This window comes from Micropterus salmoides, unplaced genomic scaffold (genome assembly GCF_014851395.1).
Source record: "Micropterus salmoides isolate LMB-PRFRI ecotype aquatic unplaced genomic scaffold, ASM1485139v1 Ms_hic_scaffold_22, whole genome shotgun sequence".
In the NCBI taxonomy this organism is placed as follows: Eukaryota; Metazoa; Chordata; class Actinopteri; order Centrarchiformes; family Centrarchidae; genus Micropterus; species Micropterus salmoides.
In genome coordinates this window covers 23,343,481-23,360,659 of record NW_024041373.1, presented here as the reverse complement: position 1 = coordinate 23,360,659, position 17,179 = coordinate 23,343,481, and the positions used below count along the sequence as shown (strand labels likewise).

Below are 17,179 nucleotides of genomic sequence, written 5' to 3'. Positions count from 1 at the left end.
TAACGGGATAACCCTTTCTTCAAGCAGCTGTGACAGTGAAATGAGTGAGCGTTGTCTTGGCCAGAGGGATGGCAAACAAGTTCGAAGGACGTCTGTTTAATGTTTTTGCTCTGCTTTTCCCAGAAATCACCTGTAAATCAAAGAGTGTGGGTGGTATTGTGACATCTTTTCCTTTGCATTTTACTCATAATAACTGCCTAGACCTTCATTGATAAGAAAATATCATCTGGAATTACTTTTAACAGTGCATCAAGTAGTTGATCAGCAGTAATAAGCATCTCAAATGATTCATGCCCTTTTTTTTTCGCAACTGATGGATCAAAATCAGAACGTACATACAATTAACATCAGAGGACACATCTGGCAGCAATAAGATATAGTTTCCCATCTGACTTCTCAGTCTACATATTCCTCTCCTCCCTCTATCCTTCTACCCCAGACCCCTCTCTTTCCCCTTTTTTCACTGTCATGTCTTTTATCACTCTCTCGTGCCGTGTCCCTTCTCCATCTGTTCCTTCCTCAGTCTCTCTTTTTCTCCCTCGCTCTCCATCCCAGCGGTTGTCAAGGTGATGGTGTTTTGTGGAGGCAGCTGGTTAGGGCTCATTTGTCAAGCTGCTGACCTGCCCTCCCTCCTCTTCCCTTCTTTCCCTTTTCCTTTTTTTCTCTCCCCGTAGTTAAAAACACTGATTAGGCAAATGGGCACACTCATACGTCTAACCGTGTGGTACAACTGAAAACGCCACATTTCAGTGCCAAAGTGTCCATTTAAAATGAAGGATAAATCCATCTTTTTCTGTTTGAGCCGGCACCAAATTAGTGCATTATACACAGAAAAAGCACACAAACAACTAGTTAATGATCTTCACAAGGGAATTTGAAACATTGATTGCACTCTCCTTCATGAGAAAAATTGTGGCAGGCTGCCTGAGATAAAAGCTTGGTGAGAAAATGCCAAGACATGATGTCAGTCTTTCTTTCCTCTCTCACATGCAACTACAATGTTTGCTCCACCTCCTCTTTAGCTCTTGCTCCTACACGACTGCAGCTGTTATTTTCCTTATCAATTTGATCTATTGATTTTTTTGATCTGTTCATTAATGTGTTATCAATATTTATGTCATCCACAGAAGTTTGTAAATTCTGACCAAAGCAAGAGCCTCCAAACATTTGTCACCAGGAAATATTACTATACTAAAGTTATAATTTAATCAGCAGGATTATAGCTGTCAATTGACTACTAAAGTAATCTGTGCATCATTTAAGCAGTAACAGCTGCTTTCATGCTCTCAGTCAAATACATGCACATCAATACATGCTCGTGCAAACACACAACATACAGTACACACAAAGTAACAGGTGTGGGTCCCCTGCCAAGAGAGTATGAGGGGTGGAACACATTAATATTCATGCACACTAGTAGCTCAAATGCCTAACTAGCCCCTGACAACCTCTGCTGTTACATGCAGTTTCCATAGACTTACAGTGGTTACACAGTTACATGTAACGTTAACATGTCAGCGTGCCACACCTACTCTACGTCCAACACTTGTCACAAGAACCGATACTTTGGTAACAAGTCGAACCCAAAATTTTGAAAACATGACAGTAGCTAATTTAGGCCCCATCCACACCACTGCGTTTTCGTTTTAAAACGGAGACTTTTTGCTATGTTTGCACGTCGCATCCAGACGAAAACGAAGATTGAAAATGCCACCGACCTCATTTTACGTTTTGATACTCCGGATGGCGTTTTAGTGCGGATGGGCAAAAACGGAGGACGATGACGCAGACGCTCATGTTTGGCGCTCTGATTGGGTCTCATAAGTCATGCAAAGCAGTAACAGGATGCTACTGACAGAGTTTTTGACTTGGTATTTTTATTAAAATATTTGTACTGTGCAAATAACACTTATAGCCTACACTTGTACTGTGTATGTCACCATCATTTTGAAACAATGATGCGCAAAGTACTGAATGTCTGAGAAAACTAATTTATTAATTATGCACATTGCAATGTTGTAATTTCAATAGCTTGCTCATTTATGAATATTGAAATCAAACCAGCTCCCATCTGTCCTGGACATCCACTCACAACTTTCACATCTGTTAGTTGTTTTTTGTAATGTTAAAGTATATGTTGAAGTACATTTTCACTTGTACTGGTATTGACTACAAAATGTCTGGTATCGTGACATCCCTAAAAACACTTTACCTGAATTAACTAAATTATTCACGTGTGTTGCAGCGGTAACATTAGACTTTCTCATTGTCTATCATATTGACAGATAAGGTGTCTTATAAGGTAAATCTATTATTACCCATCATTTAAATAAAAATTTTAAATGATAATTAGACATAGTTTTTCCTGAATAGAGAATTAAGAGCATCCGCCCCCGTCAGATTTTGTCCTGCCTCCAGCTCTCGACTAAACTCTGACGGGTGTCTTCATGGTAAACACTCTTTTCTAGTAAGCATTGCACTATGTGGATTTCTGTCCTTTGTAACAGTGGTGATGTGTCGTAATCAGCACAGTGCACCGGGAAAGTCGCTGATATAGCCTATAGCATTTCATTTTCAAAAACAACTCGATTACAATAACATTTAATACACACAACCTCTAGGTTATGCATTAATAATGTCATGCCGACCACACAAAGCAGATTAATAATTTTTACTTCCTTGCTGCCACTTACTTCCCCTGTAAAATTAGCTGCCGCTGGCTGATAAAGGTTTTTAGTATAACTTGCTTGTCCTTCAACCTCCAATTCATCAATCCCTCTTTTTTCACCTCATTTATTAACCACAACACAATTAGTGGCTTTCTAAAGAAACTCGGACACTGAGATGCCTTGACTTTTTCCATTAGTTTGGCTATTTAGCCATAGCCTACTATGACTACTAGACAATACCTAATTAATATATAAGGGTATATGAGGGTGTGTACTACAGGTGGTCTACATGTGGTTACTAACAATGTTGTTATTTACTTAACATTACAGTAGATTGCCCTTAGTCGTAATCTGTCAAAATGACGGACAGCCTTCAGTTTGCCGTCATTGTCAAGAAAAAAACTGTCAATGATGAAGAATATTCGTTTAACGCAACCCCTGGTATGGTGTTGAGTGAAGCTACAATGGTCAGGTGCGTTGCACTGTCGAGCAAACACACACTACACCTACCATTTAAAAAATATTTCTGGTTACATGTAGAGGCATGTGTGGTGCTGTTGCGTCTAGTGTGATGAATCAATTTAGGGTTGAGTGAAGCAGATGCATGTGCGCAGCACTATGTCACCACACCTGATGCAACACTTCAACCTAATCCCTTAATGCAGTCTTTTTAGGAAGGCTGTATTTATTGAGTGAGAGAGACAAACAGATTGACCCTTCGTTTTGCACCCCACGTGTCGTTACCGCAAGTAGTTGTTGCTTTAATTATGTAATATGAAGGAGTGTATAGCTAGTAATTAATTTTTTTGTTAACTAGCCAGTTAATATAATGTAGCTCTGTTCACCTAGTAGTGTACCATAGATCACTATTTCATGCTCCAAATTGGATTTCAGTTTGCAGGAGCAAAACTATGACATGAAAATTGTAGATGATTCTGCAGACATGCTGTAACAACGGATTAATGCTTAAAATATGTTGTGGGTAAATATAGCAGGAAAAGCTTCATGCAGATATAATTTTACAGTTTGCTTCATTGTTCAATGCCACAGAAGAATTTATTAAAACAAATGCAAATCAATGCAAAACACATACACACACAGACCCACTCACACAGTTTTAATCATCTGTCCTTTATAGATGTGGCTCTCCCACAACACTTGTTATCTTTCTCTGCTAATTAATTCAGTGTTTTTACTAATGCTAGAAGGACGGAGTGTGTATGTGTGTGTGCACTCCTGTAAACTACAACTTCATCAAGCCTCATTACCATCTAATGCCTCACTGATATGAATGTGTGAAGGAGTATTTGGGTGTATGTGCATGTGTGTCTGGACAGAAGTGTGTTGGCTCAAGTGATCTTTTGTTCCTCTGTGTATGCCTACAGGCATGCATATTATTATATACTAATTATATTATATTATATACATGTAGACCACATCATTGTCTAGCTGGTTTTAGCAATCGCAGTGGCGTCGCAAAATGTCACAGCAGCTGAGTGTCCAAAGTTACTTTAAAAAGAAATTATTGTGATGTGGCTGAAAAACAAGGTGAAAAAAGAAACACTGATATGGTGCAGGGTGAAGTACAAGCAAGTAATATTTATAACATTTATCAGCCAGTGACAGCTAATGTTACAGGGCAACAAGTGGTAGCAAAGAGGTAAAAACCATTCATTTGCATCGTGTGGTGCCATAAAAAGTGTCTCTGTTCATCTTTTGTCACCATGCCCTTATAAATGCACATGTAAGTTAAGTATATTAATTGTGAATTGAATTGTGAACAAGTTGTTTTTGGTAATGTTAAAAGTGGGTTAGACAGACAGTATGTGTCATACAATCTACTTAGTTTTGAGCATAACCCAGACTTAGGTGACAGTTGGTCTGTCAGTTAACAAAAGCCTGACTCTACATAGCAGTGTTGATCTACTTTAAACAGAAATTCTAATTAATTAAACTAATACTGTACAATATTTTTTTAAAGAATGTCAACACATAATAATGTAAATACTGGATACTCTTAACACTCAAATTTTATTTAATTCTTGTTTATTCTTAATACTTGTAACAGATTAGGAAAAAGTATTTCCCACCAAAAGCAGTTCTGTAATGTTGTATGTATGTTAGTAAATAATCTGTGAAATCATCATACAGAGACATTTTTTCATATTCTCATATTGAAAGTTTGATCATTTTCTTGAGCTACAGCTAATTTCTCAAGTTCATAAATTTTCCCAACAACGCAATGAAGGCTACCACAAGCAATACAGGACTTCCACTGTAAATGTTAAGTTTTGTTAAGACTTTAACCTGATTTAAATTAACCCTGAACTCAAGAAAAATGCAATATTTGAGTTAAATCATATCAAAATCCACTATAAAAAGCACACGCTTACACTCATTATGCAAAAGTAGGTATGATGCACATACACCAAGTACACAGATCCCAGATTCCTACAGCTTCTAAGCATGTATCTCAAAAGGCCAATCTATGCTGGTTATTGGAGTGTAGAGACCCAGTCTGCTCTGTGTGTGTATGTGTGTAGGAGGGAGACTAATTTGATTCCCAACTGTACCATGTTTCTCCACTGGCTGCCTGTTTATGGAAATTGCATAATTGGTTCTGTGTGAGTGTGTGTGTGTGTTTGTCTCTGTGTGATCCATGTATTTACTACCTAACAGGGTCAAAAAGTGACTGAGTACAAGTAAAAAAAAAAAAAAAAAGCTACAGCAAAACAAGTGCAGGTGTGTTCTGGTTTGCGATGTGTTTCTGTGTGAGTGTGTGCACAACTAGTGTGTGTATATATAAAGTACATGTAGCGTGCAAGTACCCATGTCAGTATGCATGTGTATTTCTATATGTGTGCATCAACCTGCTGTGTTTTACTTAATGTATTTCTTTGTGTGGAACGAGGGCTTAAGACACTACTTCAATCATAACTAATGAACAGCATGCGCTCATTGTACATTTTACAAACTAATGTGACACTTGAATGTGGCTGTCCTCTTCCCTGTCTAAAAATGCTTTTAATGCAACAGTTGGATCGCTGTCCTATTTTATATTAAGTGGTCTGATAATTCCATCAGGACCATCTATAATAAAAATAGAGCAACTTAGGGTGCTGGCAGTATCATCATCAGATCATGGTAGTAGTAGTAGTAGATACGTATGAGCAGTAGTACTATACTGCAAAAATATTAATCTTAGCAACGTTGAGCCATAAAACTTCTTGTTTCCAATTCAGTTTCCCAAATTTTAGTTGTTTCTAGAGCTAAATGTTATTGTTTTCAAATGACAAAAAATAAAGCAGGTAATTGCACTAACTTTCACTTCACTCATTGTGCTCTGTGCCTAAAATGGGCCATCATTTCAGGAAGGCTGACAAGTGCTGGATAAATGTGCAGCATGAAATCATTGAAATGAAAATGTGCACACAGCAATGTGCAGGACTAGGGATGGGGATCGAGACCCGGTTCCAAAATTTCTCAAAACCCGAAAATCAATAAGGTCTGAGCTTATCGATACTTACGGGTCCTATGATGTAACGCATATGTCTCGAGCGTCAATTCGGTTTTATTTTGCAACGCAATGGATAAGAAAATCATCAGGCGGCAGTCTCTGCCTGCTTTCTGTCGGCTCCTACACACACACACACACACACACAGCGGCAGCAGAGCGAGAGGCGGCGCCGTCGCGGTGGAATACGGTGAGTGTTAAGTTAGCTCCAAACTACTGTAACGTTAGTTGATGACAGCTACGCTCGTTACTGTAAGTACTTGTAAAACCTTCGCAAGTAAAACGACAATACCTTTCAATATACCTGTCTGTAAGGTAACGTTAAACATGTAGAAATGGTTAATTTAATCATCTCTGTCCTCAGTATCTCATTTTGCTGTTGTAAACATTAATGTTGCTGCTCTAGAAACAGCATTTAGCTGTATTTAAAATATTAAATTAAAAACAACCAGGCAGTTAATATGTACACTTCAATATATGTATATTTATTGCAAGTGATATGTCATCTCAATATATAAGTTTATTGCACATTGAATATTTTCCTCATACCGTGCACCTGTACACCTTATGCCTGCATGTTGGGTCTGGTCTTACCAAATAACCATCACTAAATAATAGTAAAGTATCGATAGTGGTATCGATAAAGAATCGGATCGTTAAGCAGTCTCAATAAGGGTATCAATATCAATAAAAATTAACGATCCCCATCCCTATGCAGAACCAAGCTTGTATTTCCTGTGACATACTTCATTGAAGACTGAAACAGAGATAATTTGACACAGCTGAGTGCTGTGGAGTTTTGTGTGCTCTCCCTACTGCTCTCCCTCTCTCTCTCTCCCTCTCCCACACATACACCTTTCCATCTTTCAAAGAAACCACCAGACAAGCCCTCACAAACTATTTCGGAGACAAATTGCACGGGGCCTCTTACGGACAGAGAAATGAAAGGGGATAGAAGAGGTAAAATGAGAAAAAAGAAGGGACGGTAAATAAGAAATATGTCCAAAACTTATAGAGGTCTAAAACTTTTCTCTTTCTCCCTTCCTTCTCTGTCCACTCTATCATTCTCTGATGTTCCTCCTCCAATCACTGCCTCCAATGGCACTCGTTTATAACTGTACCCTCCCTACATACCTCCCTCTCTCTTATCAGAGAAACAGAATGAGGGTAGAATTAGCCTGGAGGCAGTCCTATTTAGATCAGCTATTTTGTCATTTCTTTTTTTCTGCAGCAAAAACGTCCTCTGCTTTTCCCTGTAGGGACATACTCAGGGCCCTGTGTATTTCTATAAAAATGCATATTTTCTAAAAAAGCCTATCTTGGGACAAGCACTGAAAATTAGTTTAAGCTATGAATTGTATGGCATGTGACAGGTTATTTAGTGAATATTCTTCACTGTGTATCTGTCCTAAATGGTATATGGTTTGTTTACTGTCTGCAGTTTCTGTCAACAACACAACCAAGTTCATGGCCATATGTCCATAGTAGCTATGTTTAACTCACATCACATTAAAAGGTGAGAAACTTTACCCAGAAGAGAAAACACCGCCCAGCATTTTTCTACTAGCCAAAACTAGTTTTTATAGCTGGCAGCTAACAAGCAGCTCAGCTAACCCCTTGATGAATTTCCCCAAACAGACTTGTCTTGTCTGCCTAATGTGTTTAAGCAGGCAAATACTAAATTTACCATAGCCTAATGTGTGACTTTAAAACCATTCTTGTAGTTTTGCCTGTTATCCCATCAACTACAAACCATTAGGTTCTTCAAAAATAATAATAATAATTTTTAAGATATAGATAAGATAAGTAAGTTAATTGTGTTCTCCTCTCTGGTGTCCAACATGTGATATTTGGGAATCTGTTCCAGAAACTACAACAACAACAACCACAATTCATATTATCTTCAGAACTCTGTTTGCTAGTGGTCTTCTGGGTTTGAATTTTTAAAGGAAAAAAGAAAACTAACTTTAGAAAATGTTCAGCAGTAACATTACAGTATCTGTGTGTAGGCTGAAAACATGTAAAAATACTGCCATGGTTCTTTTAGATCACACATCAGGTTATTATTTATGTAATGGCTAAAATGTTGAGCTATTAAAGATCATATTAAAAAATCACCAGAGATGATTTAGAGGGGAAGTTAGAGACTAAATGGTGGAAGGACATTGTGTGGGATTCAAACTCGTGATTTTCTGGTTACAAAATGACCTATCCCTACACGCAGATATAGTTGGAATGCTTTTCCACAATCCTCTGGGTCTTTCCCCTAGGAAACATACACATGTACACACAAGAATACACACACAGTAACCATGATAACCGGAAGGACAGTCCATCATTTGATTTGGACAAAGTGTTATTAAAACCCACTTAGTCCTGGCTGTAAGGGCCTTAAGCTATGGAAACTATGTCTGCCACATGCTGAAAAGGCCAGCCCTGCAGACATCTGCTTCAGATCTGACCAAAAACAGAAGAAAGGGAGAGGGTTTTAGAATACTGTTACTAAGACAGCATCTCGCCCTTTCATTCATCATGACAACACACTTTGTTTCATGTCATTACAACCCGTCTTCCTCACAAACAATCTGAACATTTTGAAACAAGCACTAAGCAAACTTGTGGTTTCCAAGGGAATCTACTGCAACTAACACCTGATGCCTGCCAGAAAAAAAATCAGTCAGAGCTCTACATCTTGTCCCCCTTGGTGCATATCTAAACCAAGTCAAGCCTGCTGACAAATCCCAAAAACTAGCACATGGCCCAAACAGTAAAAAGGCCAACTGCTGAAAGCTGTGAAGTTTATTGTATTATCACTCAAGCTATAAGCCCAACAGTCCTACAGGCCACAACAGGAAGGTTTAACTGCAAACACTAATTTGTGACGGCATCCTGAACACACACACACAGCTGTTATATGTATGTGAGAGGAAGAGCCAAAGAAATAGACCAGTAGCCCACAATATTGAGCATTTTACAGAAAAAAACATCCAGTTGAGTGTTTGTGAAAAAACAACAATATCACCTCTCATTATGAGAACATTGCCATATGGAGAGTGAGCGTGTATTCAGTTTTACAAGTGTACATTTACATGTGTGCATGTATCCATGTCAAAACTGATGATAATTTAGCCTAGCGACTAGGGGATTTTTGCTCTTCTCATAGCAAATTACATATTATTTTTGCTTATTTATACTTTTCTTCCTCACTGTTGGTTTAAGGATCTGCATCTCCAACACAACACCACGGTTGAATTTCAGTGTTATGTAACACAACGAGTTGTCTTCAACTTGAGTAGTTCACCTGTCTCTCGTCTGCTCCACTCCTTGTGTGTGTGTGTGTGCTAAGCCCCCACACATGGATCTGATTATGATTTTTGCCATAATCTAGCAGCCCAAGCCTCAAAATTTCTAATAGGATTACAACACTGTCATCGAGTCAACCACTTCTATCGTCTAAATTAGTGCATCATATTCCCAGTTACTGTCCAGTAATGATAGAGTTAAAGTGTTGCAAGAAACACAGAAGTACGTATTCACAGCTATTGTTTTCACAATTAAATGTAAAAAAAAACTAAAAAAGAGGGCTGGTCAGCATTGTACAAACATTTGGCCGACAGCTTGATCTAATTCCCCGCACTGTGAGTGGGTCAGGATGAAGAGTACAGCAGCTGGCTGTGATCGAAATCACCATTGTGGTAAAAGGCCTCCTGAAACGTGGTCAAATAGCAATCACAGACCTCACCGCGAGTCACCATCAGCTAAAAAGGCCTCTGCGTTTATGAAGAGCCTTGATCTGTGGCTGCGGCATTTCACAGCAGGGATCCTTAAATGGAGTTTTGAGTTCTTTTCCCACAAGAAAGACAACAACAAAAGCCTTGAGCTGGCTGCATGACTAGTTGCTATGGGATGTTCTCACACAGTATAAAGCCACCTAAAAGGGCAACTGCCATTTTAGAAAAAAGCCTTTGTATATCAAAATTAAGTTGACTAAATAGATGCTCCTTGGCATTACTCTGATTCCCTGCTGCTTATTTAATTCATGTACTGTGTCAAGCAACCAGCTCCTCCTGGTTTTCCATTAAGTGCCCTACTATAAGGAAACTTCAACACATCTCATTCTATTTCCATGTCCTGACATTCCGTCTGCTTAAAATTCAAACCATAAATTGTCTAACAAGTAAACCACCTTCCCAACTTCTTGGCTCATGCAACTCACAAGCTGAACCTATTTTGCTGACTGTACAGTAAGAATGCAGAAATCAATAAAACCCACAAAAGACTAAAACAGCAGCACAACAGAATACAAAGTAAAGGCGAATGTACAGCCTGATGAAGATAAAAGAAGAGAATGAATGGGCCAAAGTAGAAAATAGAGACATGTTAAGAAGTATCAAGGGGTGGGGAATTGTATACTTTTTAAAGTCCCCAATGAGCAGTCCGCCTCGCCGCTCGTCGTGACCACCACATCACACACACACACACACACTCAATATCTCACATCATCAGCAATAACATTTGCAACATCGCACTGACACAGTAACAAAAAACTTGCAGAAAATTACAGTGAAGCTGATAAATATCTACATAAATAAACTTAGCAGTTAGGATTGCACCATCATTATAATTCAATTTAAAAGGTAGGTTGATCAAAGTTACTCACAAGATCTCGTCGTTCTGAAATTCTAGGATGCCGTGAATGTCTTCGAAGTCCTCTCCGCCACCTCGCGCCGTTCCCTCCACCGTCTTGTACGGCAGCATGACGACGCCGCGAGCCCCGGACGTTCTCAGCACCTTCACCTCCATGGTGCCAACACTCTCGCTCACATGGCACACAGGCTCCTCAAACGTAAAGATACCGGCGTGGTCATCGTCAAAGATGGTAACGGTGGCTGTGGAGGGTAAGCCTAGACAGGCCACTGAGTCCACGTGATTAGCTGACTCGCCTTCCTCTGGCTCCTCGCCTTCTGATGTCAACACCTTGACATTGGAGAGGTGAATCAGGAAGTTTTCATCCTCTTCAAAGATGTCATCGTCAATGATCCCCACACGGATCTCCTTCATGGTCTCCCCAGGCTTGAAGACCACCACGCCCTCTGTGAACTCGTAGTCCGAGCCAGCGTTGGCCGTACCATCTTCTGTCCGGTACTCCACAGATATTGTTTTGCCTATATCGCCACCACGTCGCACCACGTTCACCGCCACTGTGCCGCAGTTCTCGAGGCACTGGTAAGAACCGGGCTCGAAAAAGATCTTAGAGATGGGGTCGTTTTCACCAGCATCAGAGCGCACCTCGTGCATGCTGACGGCCTTTCGTGCCTGATCGGCTGCGTGTTTCTTCAGGATGTTGCCAGCGCCTGTCATCAGCCGGGTGGCCTGGCATCGATAGAAAGCACGGCTCTTCTGCTGCTGGCTCAGCACTTGGTAGTTGGCAAGTTCAATGAGTTGTTCCACCTGGTAAGAGAAAACATGAAGGCGCACAAACACAGTGTAAAAATGTTTTCTCCAGCATGATCAGTGGACATGGAAGTTGTTTTCAAATGTTGCTTCATCAAAAATCTAGACCCCCTGACTGTTGTGCAGGATATACACACACACCTGGGTGTGGAGGACTTCTTTGTCAACTTGTTTTATCTGGCTTGTCGTGATAAATATGATTTAATGGTGTGATATGTGGTGGAATCGAACATTAACAATAAGAAACCGTACAACAGTGATCTTATAATGAGTCACACTGTTTTAATATGTCAGCAGTGAAAAAATAGTGTCTGTGCATTAGTTACATTAAGGAATATGCATCAGATTACTTAAATCGTTGTGAGGTCTTACACAGCCATACACGACGTGCCAAATGAAATGTGAACAGCTTGGTAATTTCATAAGGAGAAAAGTCCTCCTTCAACCAGAGGATCCAGGTCCAAGCTCGCATGACAGCAAGCATCCATCCTGCTTAGATATCCTTGATAAATGTACTGAATTCCAGTTTTTTTCACAATTCCTCCTTTCCTCACACCACTAATATTCCTCTAATATCCTTAAATTATTGGAGATCAGGTGATTTACTTTTTTCCTATTGTTGTAACCTTTTTAAATCAATTTGCTAATAACCGGAACATTTGCTTACAAGAAAGTTTATTTTAAGTAGTAGCATTGTTAATCCATGTAGTGCCAAAAGCATAAAAACCTCATTTAGAAGGCTCTCCTGCATGTAAGAGTTGCCATTTCAGTAGCCTGTCTTAATGCTTGCAGCTTCCATTATGTTTGCTAGTTTTAAATATTGTCCAAACAATAGGAGGAGCACTGAGCAGAGCAACCGTTGTCACGCTATATTTGATGGTTACCATATATAGTTTTTTTTTCAAATACAGAAATCTGCAAATAGTATTTTTTTATACCTAGAATACTAGATATTCGTCCAGTATTGCTGTCATCTTCAGGATATCAGTTGAGGTATATAATATAATAAATATAGGAACTTAACTGGGTAATCAAGGTAGGGTCTCCAAAATTCAATATCCATCCAGTATTGTAGGTCAAAGAGGACACTTGCTATACTTTCCATTTCAGCTTTGCCATCCTGTCAATCTGCCTGAGTACACAAATGTGATTTCTTATATACAGTGGGGGAAATAAGTATTTGACCCCTTGCTGATTTTGCAGGTTTGCCCACTTACAAAGAATGCAACAATCTACAATTTTAATCATATGTACATTCTAACAGTGAAAGACAGAATCCCAAAGAAAATTCCAGAAAATCACATCATATGAATTTATAAAAATTGATAACCATCTGATGAGGAAAAACAAGTATATGACCCCCTACCAAACAGCAAGTATTCTGGCTCCTACAAGCCAGTTAGTCTTTCTTTAAGACACAGCCCCAATCCCAACCAATTATCTACATCAAATACACCTGCCTCACCTCGTTACCTGTATAAAAGACACCTGTCAACACCCAAACAACCAGCATCCAACATCACCACCATGGGCAAGACCAAAGAGCTTTCTACGGACATCAGGGACAAGATTGTTGATCTGCACAAGGCTGGGATGGGCTACAAGAGAATCGGAAAGCAACTTGGAGAGAAAAGATCAACTGTCGGTGCAGTTATCAGGAAATGGAAGAAGCACCACACCACCGCCAACCTCCCTCGGTCTGGGCCTCCACACAAGATCTCGCCTCGTGGGGTGTCCCTGATCATGCGAACGGTGAGGAATCATCCCAAAACCACAAGGGGGGAACTGATGAATCAACTGAAGGCAGCTGGGACCACAGTTACAAAAGAAACGGTTGGTAACACACTACGCCGTCATGGATTGAAATCCTGCAGCGCACGCAAGGTCCCCCTGCTCAAGTAGAAACATGTACAGGCCCGCATGAAGTTCGCCATTCACCACCTGGACGACTCAGAAGAGGCCTGGAAGAAGGTGATGTGGTCAGATGAGACCAAAATAGAACTTTTTGGCCTCAACTCGTCGTGTTTGGAGGGCAAAGAACACAGAGTACAACCCAAAGAACACCATCCCCACCGTCAAGCATGGTGGTGGCAACATCATGCTTTGGGGGTGCTTTTCAGCCAAGGGGACGGGACAACTCCATCGTATTGAGGGGAGGATGGACGGGGCCATGTATCGTGGAATTCTGGACCAACATCTCCTTCCCTCAGTGAGAGAGCTGAAGATGGGTCGAGGATGGGTGTTTCAGCACGACAACGACCCTAAGCACACCGCCAAAGCAACAAAAGAGTGGCTGAAGAAGAAGCACATCAAGGTTCTGGAGTGGCCTAGCCAGTCGCCAGACCTGAATCCAATTGAAAATCTTTGGAGGGAGCTTAAAATTCGAGTTGCCAGGCGACAACCTCGGAACCTGAATGATTTGGAGGCTGTCTGCAGGGAGGAGTGGGCCAACATCCCTGCCGAAATGTGCACAAACCTTGTCACCAACTATAAAAACCGTTTGACATCTGTGCTGGCCAATAATGGCTTTTCTACAAAATATTAACATGCTGTTTGTCCAGGGGGTCAAATACTTGTTTTTCCTCATCAGATGGTTATCAATTTTAATAAATTCATATGATGTGATTTTCTGGAATTTTCTTTGGGATTCTGTCTTTCACTGTTAGAATGTACATATGATTAAAATTATAGATCGTTGCATTCTTTGTAAGTGGGCAAACCTGCAAAATCAGCAAGGGGTCAAATACTTATTTCCCCCACTGTATGTAGACACAAGTTAGCACTCTGTGTCATTGCTTATTGTAAATTCAAATTCCTATATGTTTATCTTGCGGGGACAGGCAGCCAGCCAGCTGATGAGACAGATGAATTACCAATGTCAGTATCTGTGTTTATTTTTTTATTTACATATTTATTTAATGGGTGCTCAGTTTCCTTTGCAATTTTCTTTTTTCAGATGTACCATTATCAAATTAATCTGAGAGGTTGTGATGAGACCTTAGCTGCATTCATCACCATAATCACTGTGATAATGAAAGCAAATAGAAAGTGTGTCATCTGCTGCTGTTTATTTTGTCAGTTAATTTCCTATACAAAAAAAACAACACTGGGAAACACACAGACAGGTTCAGCAGTAGCAGTATGTTCTTCTGACAGTATGTTTTATTGCACTATATATGAGGACTTTGTTACCCACCTCCTTGTCAGGGTGTTTCTGTTTGAGCTCCTTCAGGATCTTGGCCATGTCTCTCCGGGTCTCCTCCTCATCCAGATCCTTCTCATCTATATCCATACCCAGCGGACCATCCAGGAAGTCAACACCATGAGAGTTCAGCATCTTCCCATCCATCTCAATGTCCACCTTCAAAGAGGAAAAAAAAAGCAATTTAATCAGTACCATTGATTTAAGGCTTTGGAGCAGTATGTCAAATGTCAAGGCACTTCACTGAGGTTCACTGAGAACTGGGTGTGAAACAAGACCTATAACAACCATGCAAACAAAGGCAGAAATGTATAGTTTCCGTGTGAGTCCTATCCTAGGTTATGAATTGCATTGGTGGTGGTGGTCGAGATTAGTCCCCCCCTCCACTCTGATGTGATTATAAAGCACTATATAATTATTATTATTCCCTGGCTTTGTTAGCATCCATTTGTGCTCCTCAATGCCAACAATTGTGCTCCTCAATGCCAACATTCCATTACAGCTCTACCATCCTGTCAATCTGCCTGAGTAGACTGTGATCAGTCTACTACAGAGTTAAGCTTGAGAGTATTAAGCTCAGTTTAGGCCAAGAGTTTACTGTATTTGCTAGATAGTTTGCTTGCAAATTTCAAAAACAACCCGCATTAATGTTTACTGTGCGTGTGACTATAAGAAAATACTAGCACCAGCATTTATTAGAAATGTTATCAAAATGTCAGCCATCTGTTTCTCTCTGAGTTAAGAGGTTGTTCTGTTGTTCATTGAAGGATTATTTTCCTATGAGATTAAATGTCTTTTTGCACTTTAAGCAAGAAGCAATTTAAAACTTCTAAATTATTAGGCTTTCCCCTCAGGTACAAAGGCATTTCTGTTGGGTTTGATTCAGTGATTTCTTTTAGCCAGAAGTTGAAATGAAATTGCTCTTCATGTGATCCTTTCCTAATGGAGTACTGACTATTAATAATTTCATCAAAGAAATGAGCGAAATAATAGCACAAGTTAGAGACGCTGAGAGCCTCTAAATTAACTATACTGAAAATGTAATTAGATGTGGAAATGCACTTCATAGAACATCACACAAAGCACCAGATAGTAGTCAAAACAGGAAATTAAAAATAAGCAATACTTAAAAAGTATTTACGTCTGTTTGCAGTATATGCTTCATTGCATTGGCAGAGTTCCAATCAGACAGATAATTGTTTCGGATACACAGAACATAAAGTGCCTTATCTGCTCCTTTGTTTTTTCCCACTACATGTTTGGATAAGGACAGCTTAATTAATTTCTATTGGTGTGCTTTTTTGATCTACCTGTGGGCAAGAGAGAGCTCCCAGCATGACTGTTCAATTCTTCATAAGACATGAATGAAGGAATTTTAGCTTCTGAAATGTAGTATTTTACACATGTTCTACAAATACCACAATAATTTTAATAATTTCTAATGTTATCATCATATAAGAGTGGGTATTATGTTTCTATTAACTGTTGAAAGGAAGTACCTGTTTTTCAAGTAAAAATTTTCAATTCAGTAAAATTCAGTAAACGTTATTTTATAATCTTTACAACATCTAATAGTGGTGGGAAAAAAATACATCAAAATGTATTTTTAAATAAGATACCAAATTCTCAAATTTTAAGTAATCAAAATAAGTTACAAAATACTGCAGCCACTCTATGTATGAAAGTAAACTACTTAATTTTTGTATTTCAAAAATAATAAAAATGTTCCAAGGTGAGTGTGAGGGCTGTTCCTCGGGTCAAATAGTTAGCCAAAATTACATTAACTGGAAAACAATTTCCCCGCGACCCTGTACGCAGGATAAGCGGTTGACAATGAATGGATGGATGGATGGATGGAAAACAAGGTAGCCTAGGCTACAAAAAAGAACTCCAAACCTTAACTGGAATTGTTAAAAATTATATCAGTTTATGCTAAAAATTGATGGAAAGCTACACACCTACACGCTTCTCACCTTGACCTTCTTCTTTAGGACTGGATTAATTTTCTGTTCTGATCACAACAAATCTGGGCAAATTACTAAGTAGGTCATCACGTAGACTTGTCACAAAGTATTTTACAGTATTTTAAAACTACAAAATACAAAACACTAAATTATTTTGATACAGAATATGAAGATATTTTCATTAACTCTATTAAACACAAATGACAAAATTCTATTTAGTATTTCAAATATGTATTTTAAATACTGTGCATCCCTGGTGATAGTACTGATGATAGCAGCATGCCTAGTAGTGTATGATTTCAGTTGTGTATTGATTTGAATTAATATAATAATAATTATAAATAAAGGATAATTCAAGTTTAATACAACTTTGGTC

At 39.2% G+C, this 17,179-nt stretch overlaps 1 protein-coding gene across 3 annotated transcripts in view; it reads right to left on the bottom strand.

Annotated features, from left to right (window-relative positions):
- Positions 1-17,179, bottom strand: part of slc8a1b (solute carrier family 8 member 1b) — a 152,163-nt gene that overhangs the window by 122,602 nt on the left and 12,382 nt on the right. For all 3 annotated transcript variants that reach the window (XM_038737614.1, XM_038737612.1, XM_038737613.1), the window contains exons 3-4: positions 14,834-14,998; positions 10,844-11,634 (exon numbers count right to left, since the gene is read on the bottom strand). In XM_038737614.1, coding sequence (XP_038593542.1) covers positions 10,844-11,634; positions 14,834-14,998 — 956 coding nt within the window. The remainder of the gene's footprint in view (positions 1-10,843; positions 11,635-14,833; positions 14,999-17,179) is intronic.